This window comes from Colius striatus, chromosome 2 (genome assembly GCF_028858725.1).
Source record: "Colius striatus isolate bColStr4 chromosome 2, bColStr4.1.hap1, whole genome shotgun sequence".
NCBI classification, from domain to species: Eukaryota; Metazoa; Chordata; class Aves; order Coliiformes; family Coliidae; genus Colius; species Colius striatus.
In genome coordinates, this window is record NC_084760.1 from 19,759,765 (window position 1) to 19,785,013 (window position 25,249).

General features: G+C 38.3%; 1 protein-coding gene across 10 annotated transcripts in view; it reads right to left on the bottom strand.

The window, feature by feature from the left end:
- PHF3 (PHD finger protein 3) overlaps positions 1-24,264 on the bottom strand; it is a 48,244-nt gene extending 23,980 nt beyond the window's left edge. For 2 of the 10 annotated variants that reach the window (XM_061989524.1, XM_061989522.1), the window contains exons 1-5: positions 23,998-24,264; positions 16,795-16,922; positions 14,966-15,234; positions 6,218-6,379; positions 3,213-5,031 (exon numbers count right to left, since the gene is read on the bottom strand). In XM_061989524.1, coding sequence (XP_061845508.1) covers positions 3,213-5,031; positions 6,218-6,379; positions 14,966-15,234; positions 16,795-16,868 — 2,324 coding nt within the window. In that variant the 5' untranslated portion in view covers positions 16,869-16,922; positions 23,998-24,264. Of the gene's footprint in view, positions 1-3,212; positions 5,032-6,217; positions 6,380-6,933; positions 7,090-7,474; positions 7,498-14,965; positions 15,235-16,794; positions 16,923-23,997 lie in introns of those variants that run through there. The other 8 variants (XM_061989529.1, XM_061989525.1, XM_061989523.1 and 5 more) reach the window with 8 other exon arrangements.
- Between the last annotated feature and the right edge of the window lie 985 nt (positions 24,265-25,249).

The following is a 25,249-nucleotide window of genomic DNA, read 5'->3' on the forward strand; positions in this document are numbered from 1 at the left end:
TGGGAGAAACAGAGGGTTTCATTTTCCTATGAAAAAAAAAATCCCAATTATTTTTCAGTTATGTTGCAAAGGTAAATCTCTGAACAGGAATCAACACAATACACCAAGTAAACAGTCTGAAACAATTCATCCTAGAGCCTAACATTGACTACCCACTCTCTGGATGATGAAGATATAAAAAACAGCTATTCCAGCTTATAAGCATCAAGACAAGTGGAAAAGAGATTATGAAAGTCATTATCCAAAGATCAGGTGGCAAAGAATGACAATCTATTAAAAGTAAAAAAACTCAGGCATGACGCTTATAACACAAGACATGTTATAACTTGAAAACTTTTTTGACCATTCAAGTCATATGTCTGTAAAAAAACGATTCCTCCTTTCCTACTCAAACCAGCTGTATCTGCAGTGCAAGGCACGAATGCTTTGACTCTGCATGTACCAGGCAAATTATTGAGTGTATTCCTAAAGATAAAAACGTACTCCACTTGTCAGGTGCCAATGCTGAAAGGAAACAACATACAAGTACCATCCTTGCACTGTTCTAGCAGGCACACTAAGATAACTCTGAGGCTATGAAAGGCCTACATAGGCATTTCCTTTGGGGGATTCTGTACACAAAGCTGATGAAATCATCTCCACATATTATCTTCAATCTGAATCAGTTTTTCAATCTTAGTATTACATTAATAATAAGTTAGTGCCTTTGCATTTATTGTGGGGAATACAAAAATTTCAAGCAATGGGGAATACAAAAATTTCAAGTGACTAGTTCTGTTTTGCAGATAGCATTCTAAATGCATTTCATTAATATGCAATTGAAAAAGTGAATGAAATAAAATCTTAACACTATAGTAAATTTTTACAGTTTTGATGTTTTTTTCCAGGTGATAAAAGTGAAATTTATCTTGTTAAGCTTTTTTGCCTCCTTATCACTGCACTGAAAACGTTTTCTTATTCTTGCACCAATAAGTAAATAAACAGAAATTCCCAAGGCACACAAGACAAGAGTTTTGCCTCCTCCTCAGTCTTAATGACATCAAGTAAATCTTTAAGGTTTGCCTTTTATTTGTAGTATACAACTACAAATCAAAAGTAATTTAAATAAATTTAAACTTCATTTTTTAGAATAATGATGACAGAAAGTGCTGGACTGACAGTCCTAAGTTTTCTGTTATAAAGTAGGGGACTGCTCACTGCAAGCTTCCTCTCTTCCACTAGTGTGTCTCATTCACATTATACACACAAAAATTCTGTGTTTATGTATTAAATTTCTTTCTTCATTTATCAAATCTGATCTTCTCCTGATGAAACTGGTTGTGTCAATTGTTTTGTAACACAGACATATTTTGAAAAATACAGATCTTAGCAAGACTGACATTACAAAGTTGAGGATACCAATAATCACCCTCTATAGCAATTCATTGGATCTCTCAATGTGGCTTAACTGGTGATCAATCCTTATACTACAGTATTCTTCTAGCAGCAATAAGAGTTGGCATGCAAAATTGGTTTCATGCATTTAATTCTGTATCAATGCAAAGTATGTGTATCTTCTGTAGCATTACTCTACCCTTAAAAACTAAAATAAGCAGATTTATTTCTGCCTCACTGCTCTATCTTCCCAACACTGGTTAGATCCATTTCATATTAAAAAGAAAGACTTTCTGAAAAACAAAGCCAATAGAATGCTTAAAATGTTTAAACCAAAAATACAGGCAAAACAGGACAAGTTACACTGAAAGCTAAATTTTTAACAGATATCAAGCAGCTTAAGACCCAAATATGCAACTTTTGCTTTGAAAATATCCACAGAAGCATTTTTTCATCATGAAGCAGACTTTTGGAATTCAAACAATTAATTGAAATATAGGCTATCCACGTACTTCTACTATTATGGTAATACATAAGATGACAAAAACTAAGCAAATGCAAGCTGCACACATACTGCAAACACCAATATAGATGCACAAATGCTAAAGGGATAGTCCTAACAATACAAGGATTTTAAAAAATCATAACAACAAAGCCACACAAAACTAAGTCTGAGATCCCCCTTCAATCAGGTAACTCTCACCAATGGGGCAGAGCAAATCTAATGTTAATTCTGTAGTACGCCACATTGATGAAGTCACTATAGTTACACAGTATATAAGTTTTACGGAGTCATTTTTCAAATATGATATAGTAAGAAAAGCCCTTGTAAGCTTTATTGATTTAAGATACCAATGAATGCTATTAAAACCTCAGGCACCAAAGATAATTGTTCCATATTTCACACATATATGGAGCTCTAAAGCTCATTCACTGAAAACTAATATTAAAAGTTTATCCCACATAAGCAAAGGACTAATCAGAAACGTCTTTAATTTGAAATAAAGATCTGAAAGGGTTGGCAGGCTGAACTACAACTAAGAAAACAGTCCTTAATTAAATCTAGAAAATACGAAGTGGTAATGAATTCTTATTCTTGGCCTGATAGTTGATTAGTGGAAGCCAATGATCCTTTTCTATTCACTTACAGCACTAAAGAGTAATTTCTGTTGTAGACAGACATTACCAACTTCAGATGCAACCCCATAATTAGGTTGAGTTACAGGTAATTTCAGATATGCCCACACAGAAGTTTTATAGGGCTTGAGACTGATGTTTTCTTCTCCTCCTCCCAACTACTTCATTACTCCTGGTACATTAAAGTCCTACAGTAATGATTACATAACTTCAAGAAAAAAAAAAATAATCTGAATCTCTAGGTATAAGAATCACACTTCTACCAGATAGTCACGCATAAACAAACATATGATTTTTTTTTTTGTTAGTTTGATTGTAACCATCCAATTTGGAGGTTTCTCAAGAGAAGGAAATGACAATCTGGAACACAGACATCTTAGGCTTATTTCTTTTCTATGAAAAAAAAGTCAAGTTTTAAAGTACATACTTTAACAGCATAGTGGAATTACACATTCATCAAAAAAAGAATTTGTATAATAACGTTTCTTGTAAAAAAAAAAAAAATTGGGTAAACTGCATCTAAAAAGAAGGTCTATGAGTGCAAAGGAAATTAACTGACAGCCTAACAGACAGGCTTCCACAACAAGGCAATGCCTTTTTGTTTAGGCACCAGCAGTATGCAACATTTGGTGAGAGGGAAAAAAAAAAAAAAAATCTTCTGAGACCAATAATAAATTCCTCAAACACAAAGCCACACACACCTGTTCCCATGCGGCTTTTTACAAAAGCCACACTGCTTACTGGGCACCCAAACATTTTTGCTATCACTAGCAGAGGTATGTTCCAAGCCTTCCCGTTTAACAGTTGAAATGTTATCTGGAATGAACAAAGGAGGTTCATCAAGTGAAAGACTTTTGCTACTTCTTCTCTGACGAGGTTGGAGGTTCTTATCAATTCTTTTTGATTTATTTTTTTCTTTATCATCCTCCTTCAGATGTTCCACAACAAGGGTATCTTTTGCCTCTGTCTCTTCCTTTGTGGAGCTATTTGTTTTTACCATAGTTGCAAGCTGGTGTTTCTGACCCTGGGCTTGCTTCTGACCAAGATTTGAAATATGTCCTGATGATGAGTGCAGAGAGTGATGGGTATCTTTAGAACTGCTCTGATGAGTAGGAGATTTCTCACTTGCTCTTTGAATTGATGACTTCTGTACTTGCCCAGCAGCCTGGGCCCGGGGTATTTTTTTCAGCATTGTATTGGTCTGCTTTTTTACAGTCACCACTGAAACACAACTCTTTGCTTTCAAACCCACATCAGATTGTTTCTTCCTAATTTTAACTGGGTTATTTGGATGCTGATGACTCTCTTGCTCATCTGCATTCCGCTTCAGACTTGCTGAAGAAGGACTGTGAACACCTAAAACAGTAAGACCAGCTCTTGTTCTTGAATGTGTTATTTCTTGTTGCCCTGTACCTGACTTCTGTCGAGAACCCGCAGTCAGGATTTGCTTATTCTGTGTTACAGATTTACTATGCCGGGGCCTAACGTTCTTTTCACATTTTGATGAAATGCTAATTTGTTTATCATCATCCTGAAATTTTGATGCCTCTGGGCCCTCTACTTTAGCACTGCTGATCTGCTGCTGTACGTTTTGGCTTGTTTGATCAAGAACAGTGCTTTCTGAAATGGTAGTTCCCAAGTCAGTAGAAGTAAACTCTTCACTTTTCAAGTCTTTATTATCAAACTCTGTACTGTCCAATAGTTTCTCAGATGAAGTAACAGTTTTCTCCACTGTTTTCTCATCTCCAGATTTGGTTGTGCATTCCTTTACCGACAATGTATTTTCATCACGAACTTCCACATTGTGAGAATCTGAAGTAAAATCAATCCCCTCTTCTACAGAGCTGGACAAATTTGAAACGGTCTCACAAACTTCACTTGGATTCACGCAAGCATTAGATGGATCAGTAGCATTTCCAGTTTCTCCACTTTGGTCATGCTCTTCTGTTTTCTTCTCCAGTTCCTCTGTTTTATTTTCAGTCTTTTCCTCTGAAGAAGTTTCAGAGCCCATTGAACCAATCACATCATTTGCTTCATTTTTAACAGCAGTAATTTCAGTATCTGCAGATACCAAACAAAGTGACTCAGCATTCCCAGATTCAGTCTTTGCTGAAACCTCTGTTATTTCCTTTGTTTCTCCAGAAGGAGAACAGGCTCCTGTTAAATTAGCACAACTTAACTCTTGGGATGTTTCCTCAACTTTTTCCTGCTCAAGGGTTTCAGGCTTTATTTCATTCACCTCTTCACATCCAGGAAGACATTTTACATTACTTTGGGATGCTGTTACTGCTGCTGCTGTTCCCTCTGTCTGGCCTGATCGTCTTGTACTACGCCTAACTTCTTTAGGCTGATCTGTTTTCAAGGGTGCAGCAACATCTGTCTCTTTAGCTGGACTTTTCTCTTGTTTCTGTCCACTTTTTGGAGTGGATCCACTTTTTACAGATGATTTCTTGGTATTAACAGGAGGTGTAACACTTGAACGTTTGGCTAGTGTGCTCTGTCGCAAACTCCGTACTGTTTCTAGGAAGGGAAAAAGAAAATGTCTTAACAACATCCTTCTCTTTGCAAATACAAGCCTTACCTAGAATAGAACTGATTTAGCCTGATATAGCTTACTGGACACAAACAGAACTTAAAACTTAGTTGTTTTTTAAACTAAAAAAATCCCCAACAAAACAAACAAAAAACCACCACACAAAACAATTCCCCTCTCCCCTCCAAAAATCCCAATTAAGAAACAACTGTCTAAGAAGCTATAAATTACTAGCCTTCGAATTTTACACTCACACAGTTTGAATGTAAAATATCGTTAGTCTAATGGCTATAAAAGTGATGTTACAAATATAAACAAAATCCACTCTACTTCGCTACCACTCAATTTGTTTTACCTCAAGCACAAATTGCATAATTATATGGTAGTTAGAGGTATAGCTGTGAAACTTACAAAGCCTTTAGCAAACACGGTATATGAATGACATTCAGTTACATTCTCACTTGACAAGATCTCTTATGTTCTCCAAACAAGAAACCATCCTGGTGACTTTTTAAAAAGAATATTCACCAGCTTTGTACTGTAGGCTTGTATTTAAATTGACTTGTCTACTAAGTAATTTTACTTCATTTAGCTCAGCCTACTCTATAAAGGTGAAAAGCAAAGCTGTCAATAACTCCACAAATTCAACAAGTTCGAAAAAAACACAACCATAATCAATTAAATACCACACAGAATGTCAATATTTGACGAAAATACTTATTAAGTACATTGAGAAATTTTGATGGAAGACTCTGTGACTGCAATTACTATAACCTAATTTAAACTGAAAAGAAAATAATTAAAAGTTTAATTGGAAATAAAGAGACATGATAACCTACTAGTCCAATGCTGTTTGCAAATACAACATGCTTTTGTGGGTGAAGAACCATAGTGCTAAACTGATGCAGGTAAAAGTATCAAACTCTCGAATACGAGTTTAGGAACCACAGGCCCTAAATGAATATGAATACATCAAATATTTATCAAAGGGGAATTCAATTTGAGTAGTATCCTACAGATTCTGACTTCTGGCTGCAGTGTATAAAAAAAAGAAGTGTGTACTTGAATTCACACCACCAAATGGCAAAGCTTTACTTAAGTTTATAAAGGTGTGTTTAGAAAAAATCCATTTACTTCAAAGATACAAACAGACATAACCTATTGAATGATCACCTTGTGCCATCAAACGTGGTGATTTTCTGGGTGATGTAACTGATGTTTCTTCAGAACGACTCCTCAAATTCCTGCTAGGTAAAACAAGCTCATCATCATCAATGGTATCATTACCACTCTCTTTGACTCCTTCTTCATCCATAATCTCATCAAGACCAATAACTGGAAAAAACAAACAAGAAAGAGCCTAAAACTTAAAATTATCAAAAACTGTTGCAGCTGTAATGCTGAGCAAGACAAGGGAAGACAGGGAAAAATAAACAAATTTGCCATCTAAAAACAAACAGGGGAAAATGAAGAAAAGCAAGACAGAAAATTCCCATGTGAGGCAGCCTCAGTATAGAAGAAGCTATCACCCAAAGCTTAAAATTTCTGTAGATAGTCCCCATAGCTTCTTGATGAACTCACTTGGGTTTTTTTTGGATGGGGCCATAGGAAGGTCCCCAATCTTAAAGAGGATCAGCTGTCCCTCACTGCCCCTTCCCACCTAAGAAAAAGTGAAGCAAGATAAATAGCAGAAAGAGCTGATCCAGAAACATAAGAAGTTTAAAATCACAGTTTTCTCACAGAATACAATTTTTTAACCCTAAGTCCCACCCACATAATATAACCTGCATCTACAACCCCTTTTTGGAAGGGCATTGAGTGCAGCATGCACTAGTCTCCCAGGAGAGTCAGAGAACTTTGTGTTTGTCAAGTTCCTATCCTCCACTAACCTGAGAAGGATCCCAGAGGTTGCTCCTGAAAATAGGTTTCCTAAAAGGCAGTCAGGCCACTGTACCAGTCATTCTCCTCACTTTCTCTAAGTTTGGTTCTGCAATGGTAGACTCTCCTATCCCAAGATCCTACGTGTGATTAATGAATCCTGGTCCCTGTGGGATGCGAAATTTGTGAGCTCAAGCCAAATACCCAAGTGATTTTACAAAACATGTAGGAGGATCTGACAAACACAACACAGACTCCAATTAACCAAGTATGCCTGTTTTTCACTATTCAGGCACCTACCTAGAAGCACTTTTAAGATAAACTGACTCATGACAGAAATAAGATATCTAAAAATTACTAACAATTGCTTATTTAAACCTTATTTAAATTAATTACCTTAGAAACAAAAATAAGAAGTTAGTGGAAATAAAAATTGTTGGAATTTTTAGACAATCTCAGAAATTGTCAGTTCCTGCTCCTTGTGAAGTCTGATGCTACTGCAACTTTTAAAAAAATAATGCTCTTGTGAAGGTACTACAGTAATGAGCATACCTTTAAAATAACACAAACTGGAAGTTGTAAAACACTGATATAGCCAAACAGTGCTGAATAATCAAGTCTACCAAGACTGTAATTCCATCCACAATCATCTGTCATGATCCACCACCACCTAAACAACCTGTTAATTTTCAATTTCAAACATTAGAAAGAATTTGAACAGTCTCTTAAGGAAGGCTGCCCTTGGCACGAGGTATCTGGCACGCTGGACCTCTGTAATCAGATGGCTGCCAAGAGCTGAAAGCTAGTAATTTCTTGAGCTGACAATTACTCATTTTATTTTAACTATAATTTTTAGGTACTGCATTGTATATGCCAGTTCACAGGACAAGTATGTTTCCGGAAATTACTGGCAGCTTTTGCCTTCTAACCCACAGAGCCACCTCCATATCTGTGCATGTGTACATATATACACAGATATCACACTCAAGCTGCAGAAGACTGATAAGGCTGGTCTTACTCCACTCATCCAAATGTTCCTTGATCGGTTATTTGCTATAAGCTACATACTGGAAAAAAGAACATGCTGACAAAAAGATGGCATTGTAACTGCCCTGTTAGGCTTTGTTTTCCCCTAAAAATCAAATACTGGCCATTGTCCAAGATAGATAACTGAATGAGACAGATCCTGATTCCAACTCTGCTTGCTCATCCTCCCCACAGCTCTGCACTTTGGTATTAGCATTCTCACTGAATAGTGTTCCTACAAAATATGGAACAAGTATTTGGGAATAGGCTGTAACAGAGGAGGCTCCTTTCAGATTCTCTTCTGTTTCTTCAGTGTAGAACTAAATTACTAAGCTAATGAAGACAACATGACAAATAAAAACTACTGACAGCTTCTGAAGCAGTTCTGGAGCAGATTTTAGTGCTGCTATTAGAACCTTGCGTTTTAAAATGTTCTTGCTCAAGTTACTGAATTTACACACCCTTCTTTATGAATAAGGGGACACGGTCTATGAGTGACAGACAGCTTGAAATATTAGAATTAAAGTATTTTCATACTTACAAGACTCTGTGCTGTAGCTTTAATTTTACAGAGGAATTTGAAGCACAGAATCTTGCTAATTTCAAACCACCTGAGCTACAACTCAGCTAGTACAGCCCCAGGAGGCCCCCGGATGAGAAGCATTCAACACAGACCCTGCTGGGAAGAGAAAAAGTGACAGAGAATAGTAACAGATACAGAGGAGACTAGGGAATTAAAGTATGAAAAAAAAAAGTTAAGGTAAAGAAACAGCACTAGGAAAAGTAAACCAACAAAAGCAAAACCAGATAGAACTAAAAAGAAAGATAGAGATGATCTTAGAAACAAATATCTAATATTACCAATAATAAATACAGAAATAAGAAAGAAAAAATATAGAAGAAAGGAAAAATAAAGAAAAAACATAGCTGAATAGAAAAAGTTGTACATCAGTGTGCAATTGAACAAGAAGTAAATAAGGAAAATACAAGACATATTGTACATATTCATACTGAAAGAACCAGTGGCCTTCAACTTAATATTTTGAGTCTCTTCATTACTTGTAAAGTATTTAAGTTTCCAAACTACTGTGCTATGCTACTAACTCATTGTTATATATAAAACAACAGGAAAATGTACAGTAAAAACAGCTTGCTTGCAAATTTAAAGTACAATTTCTCATATGTTAGAACTAAAGCAGGACCATTTCTTAACTCTTCAGCAATGCAAAATGGAGGAAAACAAGTGTTACTAGATGTGGGAAGAGGAAGGAAGAAGATAATATCCCTAAAAAAGTTATCAAAATATTTGAAATATAAAACCTTTTATTTTTAACATAAGCTTTCCCTTGATTATCTTCAGCTAAAATTAGACAGAAATATCCATGATTTTGACACACTGACAAGCGTAGAACTAAATTTCTTTTCAGTAGATGTTAGCCCTGAATTTCTTTCGCCCAGCTAACCACATGGAACAGACCTCCACTACTGTTGCTGCTTTGTGTTGTTATAAATGCTACATCCACCTGAATTACACCAACAGGAAGACTGAGCAAGTCCACGGTGGATTCCATATTTTAATTCTGTAAGCATCATAAATTACACGAAAACGGTTTAACATTTTAAAATTTCTACTACGTTACATAACATAAAAACCTAATGTTTCACTTTGATGTAAAGAACAGTAACAGTCTAAAGTAGTAACTAACATAGTCCAAGTAAGCCTTATGAGCTAACAAATGCTAGGAAAGCTACAAAACACACGTCTGGATATTGAAATAATATCATTAAATCTCAAGACTGTAAATGAAGATGGTATATTTTATATGAAAACCTTTTTCCTATTAATGCATATCTTAAGGAACCACAGTTAAAAACGTTGTTAAAAAAATATGTATTTTCAAGTTAAATGAAGTCACTGATGATACAACTGGCATAAGAAAACACCGAATTCCAATTGTTTTACAAAAGTTTTGCTGCAAGCCTGTAAATTGTTTGAGAATTTGCCTTTGTGTGCCTTGCAGTGGCTGCTCAGTGCAAGAAAATAATCACAGTAAGTACCATGTGACATACTAATGAACCATTTATCCTGGTTCTCCAGTAATCCCTAAAGTATAAAGATGGATTTTTCCTGTCTTTGGATTAAAAGCATATGAAAATCAATTAGGACTAATAAACTTAATACAGCATGCATATTGACAGAGGATCAAATCCCCCTTTTGAAAAAAGATGAGGTTGCATCACAAGGCTATTGATTTATGGTCCTTTAGCCACGAGAGCCTGCTATTTTGGAAATAAATAGTACAAAGCACAAATTTTAACAAGTAAAAACATAGCAACAAACCACGCACTTCAAGTCATATTAAGTTATTTTATTAAGACAGACTTTAGACAAGCTCTGTGATCTTTAAATACATAAGCTATCCTGAGTTCTATTACAGATTCAACCTCTCTCTACCCATAGAACTCTGTAAAACTGATTCAAATAACTGAAGTCTTCAGAAGAACCTAAAATGGAGAAAACTGGTAGTTTGTTACCTATGAATAGAAAATCACGCAAAATAAACATTCTCCAGGTTCGCAATATAATACCAATGTAATAAATTTAAATTTTATACAGCAAAGTTACTACCTTGGTCACAAGACACTGTGCAACTGTTCACCCAGACAGCTTGAAGGGAAGAAGGCATAAAGAGGTAAGAAAACAGAGAAAAAACTGTACACTCAAGTTTGGGTTGCAATCTGAAGGTTAGACTCAAAATTACTTCATATAACACTCAGCTTTAGTGAAGAGCCTGAAATGGCTAACAGAGCCAAACAGGACACTAGTTACAGAAAAGAAGTATCTGAAGCTAGTACAATTAGTTTGGAAGATTCAGCAGATAAATCGTAATTTTAGCAGAAGCAATGCTGATTTCAACAGTACTCCTGAATAACACACTAAAACTCAAAAGAACAGACTGTATTTAGGGCAAACACTTTCCCACCAACAATCCAAAGGAAGAAGGATAAAAAGAAGAATTTAAAAGATGTCCCTAACAGTCTTTGTACACTCTTATAGGGTCAGTCTTAATTATCATTTGAGAAATACCTGATTTGATATACATAATCAGGAACTAAACTGGTTAAAAGTTTGATTTTTATTATAAAATACAGAAATTTCTCCAGATTATATGCAATTCAAATTCCATTCCCTCTATTACATGTATAATAAATCAAACTGCCCCAGTAAATGACATCCTGAAAAGTTACAGAATTTGCGACAGTTGAGAAATACAATTTAGTCTGAAAGCTGGTTGTTTATTTCACTGGCATGTGGCTAGTCTGACCTGCTATGCTTACAAGCTTATAAAAAAATCAATGGATAAGCTTCCAGCATGTCTTCCAGAAAGAAATAACAGAACAAAACAGAAAATCTATCACTATGGTACCATACAAAGTAAAAAAAAGGTGCTGCTCTCAAGAGTTAGGTCATATCCTAAACTTCAGGTTTCACTTCCGATCAAGGAATTGCTCAAAAAGGGGAAAAAAAAAATAGTCATCCCAAAACCATCTATCCACATCCAGATACACCATCCAAATACTAAAGATGGCCAAAGCTGTTCTACATAATCTACCCTTCTGTATTGGTCATTCAGTTCTTGAAAGCCTGGCCATACTGATGAACAGAAGCACAGAGACATCTAAAACATTATATGGGACACTTCTGATTAAGAATTAAATGAAACCCAAGTTGTTGAAGCAAAAGACTCATGTTGTCAAATTCAGTCCTTTAACTAACAAAGACAGCAGTTGTATCAGCTTCCACTATCTATACCAGATCTTTCTGCTAATACCTACCTTGAGACACTAAATTATCTCCATTACTGTTAAGCTCCTATGAGCTGCAGTGAATAGTTAAAATCTGAGGACAGCTTGTACCTTGACATACTGAAATAAGAGAACATTTTCCAACTGTATTAAGATAGCAGTAATCTTCTCAGTCTAGCTTCACAAACCAGCAACCCAACTACATCTTTATAGTTAAGCAGCTGCTCTTCACAAAGACATCCTAAAAGAATTAATTTGACTCATTCTTTCCAATTTGTGTAAGGGTCATATAGAGTTACTTCTGCCTGTGTTCAAAGCCATTACCAGGATCACCTGTGGCAAAAAAAACCCCACTTTTTCTCTTCTTCCAACATGTAACTGTTCAAAGCAGAACAAGCCAATCCCATTCTATTAAGCAGGGGCAATTATAGAGCAAGTTCACAGAGTAAACTAAGACCAACCACGTCATCTAACTGAAAAAAAAAAACCATTTAGAACCAGCACAACTGGATTCAGGCCATGGCATGAACATGAGACTGCTTTATTGGTACCAATAGCTCTTTTTACCAATGTATGGGCAACAAACATCCATTCTCAAGCTCCCTCCTATTTGTCACAAGATGCTTAGCACAGGAAAGCTATGGACCTGTTGGAGAGGGTCCAGAGGAACGCCCTAAAAATAATCTGAGGGCTAGGGCACATCTCCTATGACAACAGGCTGACAGTTGGGGCGGTTCAGCTTGGAGACGAAAAGGTTGTATGGAGACCTTATTGTGGTCTTTCAGTACTTAAAGGGGGCATGTAAGAATGATGGAGAGAGACTTCTTAGCAGGGCTTATAGTGATAGGACATTAGGTAACAGTGCTAAACTTAAAGAGTGCAGATTTAGACTACATATAAGGAAGGAATTTTTTATTATGAGGGTGATGAAACACTGCAATCAGTTGCTCAGAGAGGTGATAGATGCCCCATGCCTGGACACATTCAAGGTCAGATTGGATGGGGCTCTGAGCAACCTGATCTAGTTGAAGATCTCCCTCCTCATTGCAAAGGGATTTGACTAGATGACCTTTAAACTCATTTAAGGTCCTTTCCAACCCAAACTGTTCTATGATTCTATGCTACTATCCTCTCCAAAATAAACACTTAGAATCTAAGTCACAAAACTTGCACTTTCTGGGTAGGTGCTTCTAAGAAGCAGTGATTGGCAAATAAACTTCAAGTCACAAAAATCTATGTGTGTTTGTCTTATAGACAAGAACTTGAGTTGTTTAAAGAACATACAACCAATTGTTACTAGTAACCATCACATGCAGTCAGATAACTTCGAGCTCATCATAAAAAGTGCTTTAGTATTAACAAAAAGCTTAGTTCATAGTCAACAACATGCAATATAAACCCTAAAATTGACAGATGCAATGTTGATGAGTAATAACATTGGATTAGGCCTGTAAATAACGCCCAACAAGAACTAAAGTCAATGCAGCAGTAAGAAATTTGGTATGTGGGTAAGTAGGCCTGAAGTAAGCCTTTCTCAAAGCTTCAGACACACGAACACACCCATGTTCACGTAAGAAATCTCTTCTTTAAAACACAATGCAAGTTCTTTGGGTTGGAGGCATTTAAAGAAAGCATCTTATTTTGTGCATAGGTTTACAAATATTCTTGAATACCGCTCAAACCAGGCTTTCAAAGAAATGAACCACACCATCTGCTCCTTCATGAAATCTAATACTACTTTGGCCTAATCACCTCCTCAGTCCAACTATTTTTACCTTTATCTCTTCAGCTTGCTCACAACAATCAAATTGGAAGGATCAGAACACAGCAAACTATCATTCTGTATGACACACCAATAGTGTTGTAGCTCTAAGGGCATAAGTAAGCCAAGTTTTGTGGGAAGAGTTATGCTTTTTCTTTTTTAGACAAATTGATGTTGATGACCTGCTTTAGCAGGAGGTTAGACTAGATGATCTCTAAAAGTACCTTCCAACCCCTACCACTCTATGATTCTATGATGTAGTGGTGGGCTTTTATGCATACTATTTGGAAAAAAAACACAGCCTTGGTATGGGTAATTCTTCCCAAGGGGATTGTCATCTTGCAGAATTGCATTCTTACCACTATACTATATAAGCCATGTTAGACTGGAGCCTCAGATAAATAAATCATGATCTAGATGAACACTCAAGGAAATACGATAAGCAAAGAAATTTTGCTTCAAAGTGATAATTGTTACTATCAATTAAAAAACACTAAATGCATACTGTGGTGCTACCCTCTCAGAATGAGGACCTATCTTATCAAGTCCTACAAAATGAAAGCAACAGCAAGAACACTTCATGTCCTTTTGGATATCTTCTACATTAATTCCAAATTACATGTTTTAATTTACCTGCTGAAAGGGGCTCTACTCTTGTTTTCAGATTTAAAATCAAAACATTAAATTTACAAACTCGATATAAACCAAATTCCTTTAGTCTGCACACATCCTGAAAGACTATTCCCCCAAGTAAATGAGTAGGCTCATTTATCTTAATGGACCTTAAAATTTGTGATTATTTATGTATCAATAGTATTAATGATTGCACTGCTGATCCCTTTCAGGAGAAACACATGTCAAAAAGCCCCCAAAAGGTCTCCTGATAATTTCCAAAATATCCAGCTGTTCTCTATTAGTTTTTTAAATGCAGTATAGGTTTACCAGAGGATGCAGTGTACAACAAGAATCTGCATCACTGTTTTACTGGAAGTAAGTAAAAAATGTAGAGGGGAGGAATTTGGTTTAGTTATGTACATTGTACAGTTTCAAGCACATTGAGTGATAAAAATTTGTTTGGTGGGAGTACTCTGAGATCAGAGTAGTAATTTATACAAGAATTACATTACTATATTTTTTGAAAACAGCTAGCAACTTCACTGATCAGGCACAGTACTTACAGTAAAGAAATCACTACTTTAATTTGGGAATCATTTACACATACTCAAGAAAAAGCTTAAATTACTTTTGATCCAGATTAGGAGCCTCCCTCTATTGCTATGCAACAAAGTTAAAAAGAATTGCACATACATTACATATCAAGCATGTGCAACAAGAAGGGCAGGAAGGAGATAGAAATCCCAAATTATTACTTCTACATTACAAAAAAGGGTTGGTACTAGAGTACAACTGTATTTTAAAGTGTAATCTTAAAAAACTGTAAGATTTACCTGTTGAACAAGGCATCTGGAAATTGGGATCATTGCTATCCAAAACAGGCAAACAGAACTGGGCACTTGCAGATCCTAGCATAGGATCCTTATCGCTGAGCATGTTCTTCAGCGAATCCTCTAAGACATTTTGACTTGCACTAAAATCCTCACAGACTTCATTCTCCAGGTTGGATCCTAGAAATAGGGCATCATCTAAGTGTTCAGTAGGAATTAAATGGTTAAATGTATCAACTATATCCATGAAGGCTCCTGTGTGTCTTTCAGCCCTATAGAAAGACAAGAAAAATACCATAAGAAAATAAGCTATAAATTGTAAACCACCTAAGAAACCAGCAAATTGTTTTGGCTGTTTTATTTTGTAAAGAATGTTTAAGGTATTTTAGAATTGTAACCAAAAAAAAAAAAAAAAAGGTTATGGTTTGGAATGGTCCACTTCTTACCTCAAAATCAATTCTCTAATTACCTTTAAAAGAAATCCCATGCTAAGTTAATAAAAATTCTGCTAACAGCATCAGACTGCTGGCATTTCTACAGTGTAGAACATGGGTAACTAAAACACGTCTTTTCTAAATTTTGTTTAAACCTTATCCAACCCGAGAGGGTGGGACACCAGAGGGAGGGAGAAAAAAAGAAGATTTGAACCTGGTTAGCAGCACTGAGAGTGCACAGCTTTCTTCATCTTTAAATGGAAAAATGTGAGGTTAGCTTCCAACTACTATCAGTGAAGCTGAGCAGGTTCTGGATCCTGCCATACTACATCCAAAATTGAAAAGGACCATACTTCCAATTCATAGAGGAACTATCAAGTACTTTATAGCAAGTATTTTTAAGCAGCAAGGCCTTATCTGTATTGTTTTTGACCTTTCATTACATCCAATAGAACTACAGAAATTTTATATGAAATTCTGATCTCAATCAAGTACATGAAAAATCTGAGCTGGCTTCAAGAGGGTCAAGAGCCTTTCAGAAACTCTAATTTTAAAGAAGTTCAAGTAAAACTTAAGGAACTGTATTCAAAGATGGCAATTGCATTTTGTAAGATGAAATTCCCTATTTTTTAGATCACTTCTCCATAATGTAGCAGAAACACAACTAAGAAGAATGTATAACTACACAACAGAATGAAAAAAGACATCAGTAAAATGTTTCTTCAGAAGTTTAGCATAAGCATATACTTAAGAGTGGAGAGAGATAATTATTGTAAATATGGTCACAGAGGCCAGGAAAATGGAGCAGTGCAGTAGCGCCTGGCTTAATTTGGTGTATAGGAAAGTCTTGGAGCACAGTTTTGGCACACAAAGCTGTTCAAGCTTTTATAAACAGGAAAAAGACAGATATTCTCTTCCACGTCTTCCTTCACTATCTTCTTCCCACACACTAGACAGGATTTTTCATCTTTTCTTTTTAAATGAATACATTAAGTGAGAAATGAGATTTAGAATTCATAGTGCTTGAACTACTTTCCAGATGTCTATTCCAGCAACTTGCCACTAAATAAATCTAGTACTTATTCACGTTTGTTAGAACAGCAAGCATGCTTCCTTACGCAGATCAACGGGACATTCCTGTTTTGGCAATCAAGACAGAAAATCCTAGCCACACACATGTAAGAGCAATTCTAGTCCTACTGATGCAAAAAAAAAAAAAAAAATTAAACAAATTTACTAAATCTACAGGCGAGCAGGAAAAATGTTTCATTTTTGTTTGTTTAAAAAAAAAGTACATACTTTCTTCTGTCTCCTATAGGGCAGTTCAGAAGTAAATAATCATCAGGTATGGCACTATGTCTTTGTAGAGCATGGTGTCACTCACGTGGTCACACTCACCATGACAGAACAGTCTCATACACAATGCTTTGATCAGCAAGAAGGAAAGTCAAGCCAGGCCAAATCAGGTGCATGCAGTAAGTAGGTCACAGGCTTCAGTAGCAAGCAAGTTGGAATTTGTACTCCCCCTTCACCAAAAAATGGACTATTATTATCAAGCAATGCAGTGCATCTACATATAGACCATGCCAGCTAACACCTATTCACAGTTGTCAAAATAACTTTCAAATCTGGCAACAAATAAAGCAGCAAGCTAATGGAGGGAGGGCTATGCCGCACTGTGTAATCTATTTTTATTATGCTACATAGTTACAACAATCTGATACTATATAGGATGAACTACAAAACCTGCAGTGGCTTAAATTAAGAAAATAAGTACTTAAACACCCTTTTGTAAGGATAGGGTTTTCATATTAGCACCACACTAGCATAACAGTAACAGACAGAGGGTAAAACAATAAACCTTTACATGAACAAGTACCAATGACACTACAACAGAAAAATTGTGGATTACTGTCAGAAACCTTTTGCACTCAGTTAAAGACAGTCAGGAGCTTTGAATACATTCACAATAATATATCTCAATGGTTTCTATCTGGATAGGAAGGGAACTACATAACAGTTACTCGATCATTGCTGTCGCCAAAGCAGTGATGATCACTTCATTAAGAACTCTGTTAAGTAGCAAAGCTCATGCAGAATGCTAGCTCTTGCTACAAAAATTGATGCTGACAGAAATTAACCTTTGCCTTCAGCCACACGATGAAAAAAGCATTTCTATAGTTTTGCAAGTCTACCACACAGCCATTCAGAACAGTAAAAGCACTGAAGAATAACTGTCAAAGCAACTATATGTGCAACGGCCACAGACATCAACAACAACACCTAACTAGCTATTAGAGAAAACTCAAGAGGAAATTTTTTGAAAGCTTTATTTCTGGAGTACAAGCCTATGACCGAGTTCAAGTTCTATCCAAATTTTTCATTAAAAAAGTCAACAAAAGGATATAAACTAAGTAGTTTTGCATAAAAATGCTACCACCATGACACTCAAGATTAAAGAATTTGTTCTACAATTTTTAAAGTAGAGACATTATCCCAGTAAGGTACATGAAGCCAAAATTTTGCTTCACCTGGTTTAAGAAATTCATGTTCAATTAACTGCATAACTTGTACAATACCAAGTGTAGGAAATTATTTCTAGCATTACTAAATTAACTATCATATGAAGTGTACTATCTGCAAGATTAACAATGAAAGACATACTTCCTTCTAGACAGCCAACTGTTAGACACAGTTGCTACAAAAACTAAACTTTCCCTTACACAATGCCTAAAGGGCATGAATTTCCAACAGTTACTTTTGCATTTGAAACACTTTGAATACCAGGAAAAATAGCCAGAGGTACAGGTAAAAAACACAGTTACGTTTTTTCAGGGTTACTTATTTCCAATGCTGTGTCCTCCACTTGAACCAGAAAGGCCAGTGGCTTGGCATCCTTCACAGCAGAATTGCACATATCGAGCATACTCCCATCCCATCGCATAGTAACTCAAAAAGTGTTTTCCCACTGGGAAAGTAATCATAAAAAAACAGAATACGAAAATTCTCATGTATGAAGAACCAAAGAGGAGCATCCACGAACAAGGCAAAGGAGCAAATGACCAAAGAGGAAGCCCCAGTCAGGTTCACTTGGACAGATGTGAAACTTCTGCCCACTAGCTCCTGCAGCACATACTGACTGCTGCAGCACACAGCACAGCATGATAGAGGAGTGTGGATGCAATGAGATCTGATCACCAAGAAAAGCTAAAAGCGTAGATAGCATTGTCCTCACTTTAAGTACACTTCTCTTACGTACTCTTATTATTCTAAAATCCATGTTAAACAGAGGCAATCACAAATGATAGCTGTCTCTAGATATCCCGAGTGTTTCTCAGCCATGCATACACTGTCTTTGCATTCTAAATTAAGTCTCACTTACATAACAAGTCTAAGCAAATGTTTAATTTTCCAACTATATATTTCAATTTTCATTAGATATATTTGTCATTATATTACTTTCCTTTACATAGGTTTTATTGAGTTTTAACATTACTCCTACATCATTTTTACTAAACAAAAGTTAGGTTTCATATTTTTAAATAACATTCACTGTAGTCACTTTCTCTTCTCTCTCTCTGCCCAGGGAGTGGCTTTCATCTATTAGTTTACACTTTAAACTTGACTTTCCTACGTTAGCTTATATATTAAGAATGTAAAATAGAAGTTCCTGTACGTTTAATGATTGTCAATTTAAAAAGAAATCTGGTTTATGAAGGTACTCAGAAGTTGGACTTCAGAACAATAAAATATTTCTACAAAGATATTTAATGAAAAAAATCACCTAAATTGGGATCAAGGTGGGGAAAATCTGAAGGAACCTAATCAATGAAAGAAAAGACTCAAACTGTTTATTTAGGATCTTTAAAATCCTACAAGTTGAAGATCCTATCTACTTTATCAACCTACATGAACCAGTGAGTCTGAAGCTGCTGAAGATGGCACAGTTAACATTACAATTCTTCCTATTTATGTACCTTTCTAAAGAATGTCTATTGATTCCAATTCAATTAATCTGTCTAAAGCTTTTAAACGCTTTTGTAAATCTAGTTATTGACTGGACACTACTTTGGAAACATTGCAACACTAAAAATAAAAGACTTGGTCTCTTGCCCTGTAAAACACCTTCCTTCAGTTTACACGTTACAAATGACTGATAGCAAGGACTTGTAATAAGAGAGTCCATTAAAAAAAACATATTATATTTATTTCAAGTAACAGTAGTCAACGCTGGTCAGGAATGTATAGAAAAGGAACAGAGCTACCGGGATCAATACTGTCTTAGATGTCAAAACAAATGCAAAAAGCTGACTCGGCAATGTCACAGAGGAATCAAATGCTAAGTAACAATACCTGACAAAAACTTTTCAATAAGAGAGGGAAGTTGCACCTTAATTGATATGAAATTAGCTAAAACCATAGGCAATAAAAAAGAAAAAAAAAAATCCCTCACCTGAGTCTTTTGATAACTACTGTACCTAAAAAGTGTATTCTAGGTATCAATCATCTTTGTTCACCAGAGCTGTGATGTTGGACTACACCATGTGCTCACTGATACCTTAACACTTACAATCCACCTACCAATCAATGTTGTTTCCAACTGCTGATGCTGGGCACAGGCAAGCCTTACTACCACCTTCCCCCTTCCTCATACACAAAACTTTAAACTGTAAGGCCAGAAGCAACTAACTGGAAATTGATGCTGAACTGCCATGTGTCCATGTTTTAAGCACTAGAAGCTGCACTCCTTCTTACAATGTTTATGAATATTACAGCACCAGAAGCCAGAAACATGAACCTGGTCCTCTCTAGTAACAGATTTCGGCCAAGAGAGCTTACAATCTGAACAAGTGCTGCGATAAAAAAAGATCATCAATATCAGTGCCTCAGTGGCAAAGTCCGTAAGAAAACCTAAACTTTAGTCCTCTCACACCAAAGCACTTTCTACTCTAGTTCACTTTGGCTCATATTCCACCACACAGGGCAGTCTTCAAGAATTAAATTAACTGACAAAACATTTTTGATAGGACAAGTGATGTGATTCATGAGCATATGAATTGCAATATAGCCACGAAAATGTGTTTGGAACTGCTAAAGGAAATTTCTATGTTTTTTCTCAAGAAAAGGGTACAACACTTGGATGGAATATGGTTTGCTGAGCTTTGGCCTTTGAGCATAATCATATTTGGTCTTTCTCATTCACCAATCTCTCATTTAAAATTAAAGATTTAGCTTTTATTGACACCAAAATCAAAGTCCTGCCACAGATCGAAGAACAAGAAATGTAAATCTGAGCATGTCATTCAATCTTAATAGAGCTCTGCTATACTATTTTTGTGTTTCTCTCACCTTGAAGTCTTCAGACACCAACCGATCCAAGTCTAATCACCCTGCTACTAAAATTTCAGTAGTCTGACATCAGCAATGACGACCACATCCCAAAATCTATCTATAATCTGAAAGTACATGCTGCTCCCCTCACTGATACAGAAGACCCCTTACTACTTGCTAGCAGCGTATTTGAAAGAAGGGCAGACAGATCAATTTTCTTCACTAATCCTTCACCATCCAAAAGCACTACATTCATCAGCCAGAACTGTACCCCATTTTAGTTAACAGGAAGAAAAAGCAAATTTAAAACAGAAAAAAGAAAGAAAGAAATAGAAGACAAAGAAATTCGTCAAAATTACAAAAATACCCTTGTCTTAATAATAAAAGATCAAATTACTGTATAACAGAAAATCCACTTAACAGTTATATTCTGAACAGAATAACCTCTCCTCGATAAAGTATATATTCCTAATCCTCACTTTACAGCTAGAAGCAGTACATAGTGCTGCACTAGAACTTGTATTCTGTCATAAAAACGTCTTTACATTGTGAAGCCTTCCCAATATATTTTGTAAAATGTTTTCCTTTGCTGGACAGTCCAATCAATCAATTCTCTTGAGTCACAGAAAAATTACACATAAATCAAAGATAACACATAATTTTATTAATCTCCTTCACTGCATATACCTCTAGAATTTGTAAGCTCAGTATGTTTCCCTCAAAAACAAAGATGAAGATAGATATTTTTCCACCTCTACCACTATGCTTTTCAACTCTTTTTCACCCTCCAGTTCTTTGAGAATTGCTCCAAGTATTTTCAGCTTGAACATTGTATAAATGTTAAGCCATATAGCAGGTTACAGTAATTGTCAGTCACCCTAGATAGAACAATTTTACTTGCAATACCTTTTGAATTTGTCAGTGTCTCTCTGACAATGATTTGTTGGGAAACAAACACAAGAATTTGGGGTTTTCTTTCAGAAATAAAAGCTTAACCAGTAAGTCTGGTGAAATTTTCCAGAGCAACATACCAACCACCACGTAGCCATACCAAGAGCACTCAGGCAGAAGCCACAAGCTGCCCATGTTATTAATTTTTTGCTGCTATATAAGGAACACACATATTCCAATTTAGTGGATTTTGTCATTGCCACTTCCCAATAGTACCTTTCAAAAACACTCCCTTGTCATTAAAAATAAATCAGTTTCTGATATAACATGCCTAATAAAACAATGAAAGTTCATTATTTCCTACAAATAATTTCTCTCCCCTTAGGTATTTTTAAGACTTGGATTTAAATAATATTTAAGTTGACCCAGGAAAATAATTTTTTTTAATATAAACTTTCATTAAAACAACAGTTCAAAAAATTTATACAGCATTCTGCTCTTTGAACACGAGTACAATTTACTCCATGAGGTTGAGCTAAGCTTTCTAAAAAGAAGTTACAGAAGTATGTCATAAGAGTGACAAACTTTTCAGAGCTTTTCCTTTCTTATAAAAACCTTACTTCAGCTGACTATATTGAATTAGATCTAGTGAGCAGAGTTTGTAGTTAGGTGCCTTTTGAGCTGCTTGAAATTCCTGAGGGTTTGCAAATGTAAAATGCACATAAAAACTGAATGACTGAGAAATAGGCAATGACAGCTGAAAAAAATCTACGCGTTAAAAATTCCACATTTATATGCATAATCTTTACTGTTAATACAGAAATTAGAAGCAGAAGCTACTTGGTAAACTGAAATGAGAGCAAGAGTTAGCAGTTTCATTGTGGGCTACACACTAAGGGTAAAAACCATTCAAACTTGAATTATTCTAAGAAATATAAAGTCCAGGTTTTCAAGATCTTGCTTACAGTGTGTCCAAAAACATAATTATGTTAATTAATTAAGCAAAACAAACCATGAACTAGTGTTGTTAAAGATATGCCACGTTTATCATCCTTATATTTGATCCTACAATATTTCCACTGTTTAGCCACATTAGCGTCCATTTTTATAAATGGAAATGTATAAAAATTATGTAATAGATTAACAGCTATATAAAAGACATCACCGCAACTACAATGTGTATAGTACAATTGTTAGCATCCCACGTTCCTGTCTTCCCTATTTTTATGCTTCATTCTGCAGGCTACTTCTAGTAACTCAACTTAGACTGTACAGACTGCCCTTCATCCAAGGCCTCTTCTCATGCCTATTAACTGATGTCAATTGTGCAGACCATATGGAAAGCACACTTGCAACCTCATGGGCAGGCGATGACTCCTCTAAAGCCCTACAGATATTAATCATTTGCATTCCAGCAGCAAGCACGAAGCATAGACATACTGCCTCAGAAAAAGTGTCTGATCCAGGAACAGGATCTGGAAATACCACCACCAGGCCACTAAATCTCTCAGGTACTGTCGACGACCACGTTTTCTCCTGCACTTCCTACAGTTAGTACTATACACAAGAGTTAAATACAGAAACTGTTGATGATGCTAAGTTTGAGAGACGGGAGGAGGAGCCCAGAACAGGTCAGCCCAATAGCAGGAAGAACAGCAGGGTCTAAACTGCTGCTTGCTCCTCGGGTTTGTATGGGGCAACAAGGCATGAGCGGCTCAAGAGGTGGGAAGTGACAAGCACTGCTAAGAAGGGGCAAGACCTAATAAACACTGGGCAAAGAAGGCGATGCAGGAAAGCAAGGGGCAGCACGGGTCCGCGCAGAAAGCCTGCGGCAGGGTCCCGCACGGATGCCGCAGCGGGCCGAAACGGAGCGGACCGTGCAGGCAGAAAGGCCAAGGCCAGAACGCCATGCCAGGTGGCAGGGCGAAAAGCCCGGGGCCCACAGCCTCCGCAAGGTCAACGTCGGCGCCGCGCCCGAGCAGAGCGGAGCAACACAGACGGGGGTCGGCCGGGCAGCGTCTCCCGGGCCACTGCTACACCGCGGGGCCGCCCCTGCGCAAAGGACCGCCGGCGGCGCCGCCTCCGCACCCCAGACCGTGCTGGCGGCGGCGCGGCGGAAGCAGGCCGCGTCCTCCCCGGCAGACCAGCCGCACGGGGCCGCCTCACCAGGCCAGGCCAAGACAGGCCGCGGCCCGCTGCCGCCACGGCAGTCCGAGTCCAAGCCTGGCTGGCTGGCCGCCTGCCGCGCCCCAGCGAAGGCAGGACAAGGCCACGCAACGCAATGGGCCTCTTCGTGTCGTTGTGTTCCCCTCCTCCACCCCCGTCGCCTTCCCCCCTTTAGCTGCCGCGGTACGGCGCGGCCCAGCAGCGGTAACTCACCCTGCTCTCCGCCGCCCAGCGCTGCCCGGAGCCGCGGAGGAAGCACTCAGCGGCCGCACCGAAGGGAGAGCGGGCGGCGCGCGCAGCCCCGCGGCCTGCAGGAGCGGGGGCGCGCTCGAGCTCCCCCTACCTGGGCCCAGGTGGTCCCGCTTGCCCCGGCCTGGGCTGGCCTGGGTCGGCCTGGGTCGGCTCGGTGCGGCTCGGCTCGCGGTGCCGGCCGCGTGCCCGCTGCCCCGTAAGCGCGCCCCCGCGGCGTGAGGCGAGCGGTGCCGCGCCGGGCCCGGCCGCTCACGTGACGGCGCTGTTTACGGGAGGGGGAGGGAGCGGGGCGCTGCTGCGGTGCGGGGCGCAGGCGCGGGCCGGCGGCAGCCGCCAGATGGGCAGCGTTTTGCCGGTGTCGTGCTGCTGCGGTCGCACGGCCTGTGGCCCGGTGATGGAGCTGCTCTGGCGGGCTCTGCCGCGCCAGGCCTGTGCAGACGCTTGTCCCTGCGGCCGGCTCCGCAGCCCAGCGGCGGGGCCCCGGCAAGCCGCACGGGGCTGAGGCGGGAGCAGCGAGGAGTGGGCCGTGCGCCCGACGGACCTAGACTCGAGGGACGGTGGTCGGAGGCCGGAGGGCTTGCGGGTTTTCCCCTTACCGCAGTGACGCAGGGGCGGCGGGGCACAGGTCGCGGCCTGCGCTGAACACGGCAGCCCCGGCACCGTTCTGACCGGGCTGTGCGTGGTTCTGTAGCAAAGTAGCTGCCTGGCTGGGCACAGCCCCCGTTACACAACCTTCTCGGTGTCAGTCCTGCCGTGCACCGGTGGGCCATGGCAGATCTCTTTCAACTCTCGATGTGCCAGGTTCGTCGGTTCCTACAGGTTGATGAGGCACAGTCTCCACTTACTGTCAGTCCCGGGGAGATGTGTCTCACGCCACCTCTTAGCATGCACGTTTTTTCTTTGGCCTTCTCTTGTAACAATTTGTCCATGCGCATACCTGTGGCATGCATTTACACAAACCCCCAGCAAGGGGGCTTGTATGATGTGAGCTTGTCAGGCTCTCAGAATCTGAAGTGATGTAGTCTTTTCATAATGTTACATAAGAAAAGGATCCTCTTAGTTTGCATTATGGCATTAGTTAAATACAACATAAGTTACACTTGTTTCAGCCCAATGACCAGTGATTTATTACATATACCAAGTTTCAAATTGAATACATCCCCAAAAGGGAAACAGACTTTGAATATTATTTCCAAAATTCTGAATACGTGGT